The 7,487-nt window shown below is 38.1% G+C and overlaps 1 protein-coding gene across 1 annotated transcript; it reads right to left on the bottom strand.

Moving 5' to 3' along the window:
* Window positions 1–1,737: 1,737 nt before the first annotated feature.
* On the bottom strand, window positions 1,738–2,966 carry LOC109219425 (thaumatin-like protein). The gene is made up of 2 exons (XM_019383886.1): window positions 2,710–2,966; window positions 1,738–2,604 (listed from the first exon to the last, which is right to left on the bottom strand). The coding sequence occupies exons 1-2, from the start codon at window positions 2,768–2,770 to the stop codon at window positions 1,931–1,933; spliced, it is 735 nt and encodes a 244-aa protein (XP_019239431.1). The 5' UTR covers window positions 2,771–2,966; the 3' UTR covers window positions 1,738–1,930.
* Between the last annotated feature and the right edge of the window lie 4,521 nt (window positions 2,967–7,487).

Below are 7,487 nucleotides of genomic sequence, written 5' to 3'. Positions count from 1 at the left end.
TGGAATTCCAGTATAATATACTGAAACTCTAATATAATATACGAGTCCAACATAATATGCTGGAAGTTCATACACAGGTGCTCCAATCTCCAATATATTATGCTGGAACTTTCCGCGTGTTGGAGTTCCAACATAATATGCTAGAAGTTCATACATAGGTGCGTCGATCTCCAGTATATTATGCTGGAACTTTCCGTGTAGCAGCAAAATAGTGGCTATTTTTCAATGACTTTGCAAACACCGGCTATTTTTAAATGACCAGTCCAAAAACTGGGTAGCCCGTGCTATTTTTACCTAACTATGTGGTAAAAATTGCACGGGGCGCTCTATTTGGTCGCCCCCATTTAACCTATACCCATTTTTTTAAAAACTTTTTAACTTGTACCCACTTTTTAAATAACTTCAGCCCCCTTTCTCCTCCTCCTTCACCTCCTCCATTTTCTTCTTCTTCTTCTTATGCTAATAAAACATCTGATAGCGTCATCTTGTCAATCTAAGCAGGGTGCCCTTGAGTTTAAAACTGAGATTGTGATTCTCTCTAGGTTTCATCACAAAAATGTTGTCAGACTTTTAGGCTTTTGTTTCGCGCAACGTGAACAAATGCTGGTCTATGATATATACCAAATGGCTCCTTGAAAGAAAGTCTTTCTGGTATGTGAACTCCTATTGACTGTTCTTATGAAGCTGTGGGTTCACTACACAGAGGGTTACATGACCCATGACTAATGTCAATTTTTGCAGGAAAGTGTGGGATTAAGTTGAGAACTGGGCCATAACAATTGCAGTAAAAGAATCGTAAAAATTATGTGAAAAGAGTCATTTGGGGTAGAAAACATACAATGAACTAAATAACTTCCTCAGTTACAAAGACAAAAACTTCAGCTCTAGAGCTGAAGTTCCCCAGTTACAAAGACAAAACTTCAGCTCTAGAGAGCTGAAGTTCCCAGTTACAAAGACAAAAACTTCAGCTCTAGAGCTGAAGTTGGCCAGTTACAAAACAAAAACTTCAGCTCTAGAGCTGAAGTTCGCCAGTTACAAAAACAAAAACTTCTGTTCTAGAGCTGAAGTTCGCCAGTTACAAAACATCTAGAGCTGAACTTCAGGCCTGACTTCTAGAATGCTGGAGTTTTGCGTGATTGCCTTTGCTACTTCAGCCCCGTATGCTGAAGTTATGCGAAAAAGCGGGTACACTTGCAATTTTTTTTGCAAAGCGGGCACAAGTTAAAACGTGACACAAAAAGCGGGTATAGATGCAAATGCCCCAACTATGTGATACAATGGGCCCAACTGAAGATTCCCAACCAAAGGGCCCGTTTGGCAGAACTCCCAAAGTTTGTGATTTGAGTGACTTTTCAAATGGAGTTTCAGTCTTTGAGAAGAGGTACTTAGAAAAGTAGCAATTTATATTTGGCTAAATTATTTAAGAAGTGTTTTTTCTGAGTATTAGAGAAACAATTTGTCTTCAGGCAATCTTTTCAAAAAGTATTCTAAGAATCAAATTACGAAAAAAGGCATCTAAAGATTAACTTCATTAGTATTACTCAAATAGAAATCGGATTTCCTGTGAGAATAGTTATACTGTCCCACTTTTTATTATTATTAACTTAGTTTTAGAATTGAATTCCATCTTGGTAGAAGCTTTATTCATCGTTAAAGCCACTTATAGCCGTCGGATTAGGAAAAGAGAAATAGACAACAAGCCTGTGGGCTAATGCATGGCAAATTGACAATATGACATACTAAAGCCGTGTAAATACTAATTCATATAGAATTATTTGCTGATAAAACACAGAATACACAGACTAATAAGAAAAAGATAAGAAATTACATACAGTGAATTAACACTGAACAAACACTTGAACGTACACGTTAGGCCCAAGGTCTATTTTCTTAAGTACACTATACCGCGACTATAGAGATGCTCGATCCATTAATTGGGAGGACAAAAGGTAATGAGATACCGCGGCGCTTTACAATTCTTAAGTCCAGTAGATTCATCAAAAGCATAGCTATATGCCCTAGGGCATATAGTTTTAAAAAGCCGCGAAAACGCGGTTGGTTTGCATGTATTTCTATTAGCATATTTTCCAGTGCAGCAGTATTTTGGAGAGTTCGTAGCAAGACAAGCACTTTTACATCCAACAGCTTTACCTTTGCTCTTTACCGCTAAATATTCAGGACAACATTGATTCAGATCAGTTTCACAAGCAGCAACACCACAACCAGCACTACCACCAATCGGAATCATAGAAACAGGAATATTAAATCCATCAACTAAACTAACATCATAATAATGTCTTGAATTAGTTGGGGTTCCTAATGTCATTTCAACGAGCGTTGCAGGGGGAATTCCTCCGGCCCCTGAACAATTCAGAAGGCCGGAACAATCCCCTGTTTGACACGATCCTTTACCATTTTCGTCGAAACAACAACCTTGTCTACCCCATATTCTTCCTGACCATAGCTCAGGAACATCAAGCGTTACTTGTTGGCCAATATTGAGATGGAATCCGCCGTTGATCGGCGTCTCGTGCCCTGCTGTTGCAAGAATTCCAGGCCATATGCTTTCTTTGCAATTGTTCACTATAATTAGTTGAGTTCCATCTGCATATAACATAAACAACATTAGAAAAGTCTAAATATTTGGATAAATTCTTAGCTAAGGAAAGCTTAAAAAACTTTGGAAAAATATAGGGAGAGAATTATTACTTGAAAAAGATAGATAAAAGGCGAAACATAGGAAGATCAAGAGATGTGAATAAGTTCTCATATTTTTCTGAATGTTATTCTTGATTTGACAAATTGAGAAAGTAAGCAAAAGATGACTATGTAAAGGGAGGAAATATGAGTTCAAACGTGTGAATAATTCTTGTTTTTTGGGGACAAAACTGTATAGGTCATGTTGAAGAGGTGGTAGTAGTTAAGGGGAGGTACTCGATATGCATTTTCTCCATGTTCCACTTTTCAAGGAAAAAATATGATAATTTTCTCTGTTTTTTTTTTTTTATAGATATTTAGCCATAATTAAATTCATATTTCCTCGTTATTTATATCTTTACAGGATAATGATCATGTCTACTTTGCTGTGCTTACTTTTTTAATCTATTTATTTTATCTAGGGAACCTTGGAGCAACGGTAAAGTTGTCTCTGTGTAACCTAATGTCACGGATTCGAGCCGTGGAAACAGAGTAAATATTACACCCCTTGGGATGAGGCCCTTTTTCAGACCTCGTGTGTATGCGAGATGCCTTATAATTCGGGCTGCCCTAATTTTTTTATTTGGTTCAAAGCTGGCAATCACATTAAATTAAATCTGTTAAGGATATGGATGGAAATGATTTAGCTAATTTTTCCACTTAGTCTAGTGAGAGTTTAGAAAATTAAATTCCTAAAATTTTCTTGCTGGGTCATCCACTGAAAAAAGTGATTAATTTTTCAAAGAAATCCAATGACACCTCTTACTTTTTAATTTTTTTATTTAAATAATCCGAGTGTGGTGGGTTCTCGTTAATAAAGGAGCTTTTTAGTGTGCAACTATGTTTTGAGATTGATAAAGTTATTTTTGCACTTATTCCTACAATTATAGATCTCGAGGAGCAAAAAGCAGCTCTTGTGAAACTACAAATGAGTACACCGTCCTGGCAACCAACAATGGACAAGATTAAAATATGCTTGGACCCTTCCACTTGAAATATGATTGGATTCCAAAATTGTGTAAAACTTGATTGTTCTATATATATCTGCTTCTTCTACGTCAGACAAACAGAAAACAATAATGTTTAACCAAAAAATGGAATTTCGATTAAAGCTTATAATTTAGAAGAACACGGGTTACTGATAATCGAAAGAATGTATAAAAGAAAACAATTTGGATAGCAAGAATGTAATCGAGAGAAACAAGTAAACCAAAGTATATTCAGATAGTGTTTCGTATCCCTACAATTGATCAGTTAATTCCCTTTTATAGGTACCTTGGAGATATGCATTTAGGCTATGTCATATAAGGCTATTATGGGCAATTAAAGACATTAAATGCTACGTTATATAATCATTATATTTAATACAGATTCTCTAACGTTTTTGGTATTTAATGCTCATTAAATACTGTATCTGGACTCTCGTGTGCTGTCAGATTCATTCTCTTTGACTCTTGGACTTAAATGACTTGAACAGGTACGAGCGTTGCCTCTTTTTGAATAACCGCTCGTGTCTCTTCTTTTGCTCTCTGCTCGTATCTATTGCAACTCGTGCCTCCTTACCAGTTGTAATTCTTTGACCAGTCTATGTGTCACGACACGTCATCTTCATACCTCTTTAATATGTAAACTCAATTTTTCCAATACAGATAGTCCCCCCCACTTGCCATTTATTCATCAATTGAATATTTGGGAAGTGGATTTCATTAAAACGAGAATTTTTGTCACCGTTAATGCTATGACAGAATCGACGCTTCAATTGTCACTTCCATTCAATACGTTTCACACGTGTCACCTTCTTATTAGTTCTGCAACACTTTTTTAGGCTTTATTTACGACTTCCCTGCTTACGAAGCATCAGTTATCATTATTATGGTCCTTCCATCATTACACTTTTTCTCTTGACGGTTGCTTATAAATATAATTTCCTTCTTTGTCTTTACCACATAAAGTTTATCGAATATTCAATTTCTCAAATCTTTGTTTGCTTCTTCCTCGTATCATCATGTCTTCATCAAACCCTAACCCTAGTAAGGTCTCCATAGTTGATAACTTCCCTAACGCTCCCAGTAGGAGCAGAAGAGGAGGTAGACTCCGTAATTTAGGATCTTCATCTGCACGCGGCTCTTCTGTTCCTTCTCCTAGTTCTGGTCCTTCTTCTAGAACTAGGGGTTCACATTCACAAAGATCTTTTTCAAGAGGTAAAGAACCTTCTGAACCTCTTTGTGAGCCTACAGTAGAGGAGATAGTTCCTTCGGAACTATCTTTTTATCATGATAGAGAATCTCTTAGGAATCAAGTCTCTGGTTTAGATCGTGCTGATATCTTTCCCACTTAAATTACAGAAGTTTTGATTCCTGTAGTTCGTGGAGATTGCCATTGGAGTAGTGACTTTCCTATTATTATCCCCAATCCAAACCAAACAATTACCTCTTACATAACTAGGTATTCTTTTATTTATACATACCTTTTCACCTTAGGGTTTAAACCGGCTATTGACCCTGTTATTCTTGAGTTTTGTCGTTTCTTTGATGTCTGTTTTGGTCAAATTGGCCCAATTGTATCGAGGGTTGTTGCCTGTTTGAGGCATTTGACCAACACATCTGGTGTTCCCTTTACTTTACCTCATTTGATTCACCTTTATTCCCCTAGGCTCTTCCGCAATAGTATTTTCACACTAGCAGCCATGAGTAAGAGAGTTTTAGTGAGCCCTGAGAATGACAAAGACCGTGGCTGGTATGCCAGGTTTGTTGCTGCCCCCACTGTTGGTTTAGTGGGTGAAGATAATGTTCCCTTCCCTGAGAAGTGGAATTTTGCACGTAAGTCTTTTTAATTTTCTCGTGCCTTTTTTCTTCAAGTTTGTCAACTTTTCTAATTTTGCCTTTTTTTAGCAACCATGGGAGTTGTGGAAAGTGTTCCCAATTTCTGTGATTGGGTAGACAAGTTACTAAAGACTGCACCAATGGATGGTAGGTCTTGGAAGACACTTTCTAACTAATTTGGCTGGAAAGTAAAAACTCATGGTAAGAGTTTTTGTATTATTTCATTTTTCATATAATCTTTTTTAACACTAATTTCAATCTTTCTTTTTATCAGGATTTGCTATTCGGGGAGTTATTGCCGAGGCGGTTGCGGCTTCCCGCATCGCTTCAGGAACCCGTATCTCTTTAGAGAGGGCTCAAGAAATAGTATTGGGTTCTTCATCAAAGAGAAAAGTATTTGAAGAAGAAGATTCTGAAGAAGAGGAAGCTGGGGGCTCTTTGGTGAGAAGGCCTCGAGCTCGAAGACGCATCATTTCTGATGATGAAGCTGAAGCATCCCCCCGCCATTCTATTCCTTTTACCGAGCCTGCTGAGGCCCCGGTGGTGATTCCCATATCTGATGATGACGCTGCTCCCGCTGCTGCTTATGATTTAGTTGAGCTGCTTTTTATTAGCGGGTTTGGTAATGAAAGCTTAGGTCCAGTTTCTGATGAAGCTCCCCTGGCTTCTTTTTCTACTCCTGTGTCTGTGATTCCTTCTTTGCCAGTCTCGGCTGTTTCTACTCCCCCCAGGCTATTGTCTTTACTACTTCTACCGTTCCTCCTTCGACAACTCCCCCTCTAATTTCTCACCATGTAGAGGTTGGCTCCTCAAGTGGAAGTGGTGCCATGAGGCAAGTGATTATTGAAGTTCCCGTTAAGGGTAATCTTCTAAGGAAATCCGATCAGGCGGACGTGTGGCTAAAGCCCTTAATTGGTCCGATTGAGAAGGCTAAGTTGGAGAGCCATAGTTCCTTGACGTTGATGAATGATACTGCGCATGCCACTTTGAAGGTGTTCATCTTCTCTCTCTTTTTTCTTTACTTCATGATTTTTCTATCTTTGGGATTCTTATTTCTCTTCTCTTTTTTAGGCCAATCTTATCGGCACAAAGATGATGAAAAGAGTTACCTCCTCAGAGCAGATTGCACGTGATTCTCAGCTAGAGGCATTTCAATTGGAAGGAACAGTACGAAAGCTTGCAAATTGATATGGAATATTTGGAAGAGAGTAAGAGTACCTTGGAGCAGCAGGTTCAGGCCTTGACTTCAGAATTGGGGATTGTAAAGGCTTCTTTGAGTCAAGCAGATAAAGAAAGAGCTCATCTTGAAATTTCCTTCTCAGAGCAGCTATCCAAGGCTAGTGAAGAGAACAGAGGGTTAAAGGTTCTCTTAAGTGAAAAAGAAGCTTACGCCGGGGAGCTCGTGCAGAATTTGACACAAGCACAAGAAGACTTTCGAGTTTCTTCTTATAAGATTTGTGCTTTGGAAAACTCCTATGCCTCTCTCCAAGCTATGGGTGTCCAACGGGACGAGACGGGACGGGACGATTTTAACGGGACGGGACGGGACGGGACGAGATTTAGGCGGGACGGTGGCGGGGCGGGATGGGACGAAACGGGACGGGACAAACGGGACGAAACGGTCGTCCCGTCCCGTCCCGCCAACCAAACGGGACGGGACGGGACGGGTTCGTGGGCCTTAAGTGTATTTTTTTTTAAAAGAAAAATTCTAGTTTTTTGAAAATTACTATGTTTTTAAAGTTTGCAACGACTAGATTTTTGACTTATTTAATAAACTTAAATATTACTATGTTAGTATGTTAAAAAGAAAATTAGAAAACTAAGTAAAGAATTATAAAATATTAAAACAAAAGACTTGTAATGAAATAATCTAGTAAATATAAATTTATAATAGAGTTATAATTTATTTAATATAATTTCAAAGTATTAACTATTAAGTAACACCGACAAATCATAAAAATAATTCAT

The sequence above is a fragment of the Nicotiana attenuata genome, unplaced genomic scaffold, assembly GCF_001879085.1.
Source record: "Nicotiana attenuata strain UT unplaced genomic scaffold, NIATTr2, whole genome shotgun sequence".
NCBI lineage: Eukaryota > Viridiplantae > Streptophyta > Magnoliopsida > Solanales > Solanaceae > Nicotiana > Nicotiana attenuata.
Note: the sequence above shows the minus strand (reverse complement) of the source record. Positions and strands in the feature narration are given on the sequence as shown.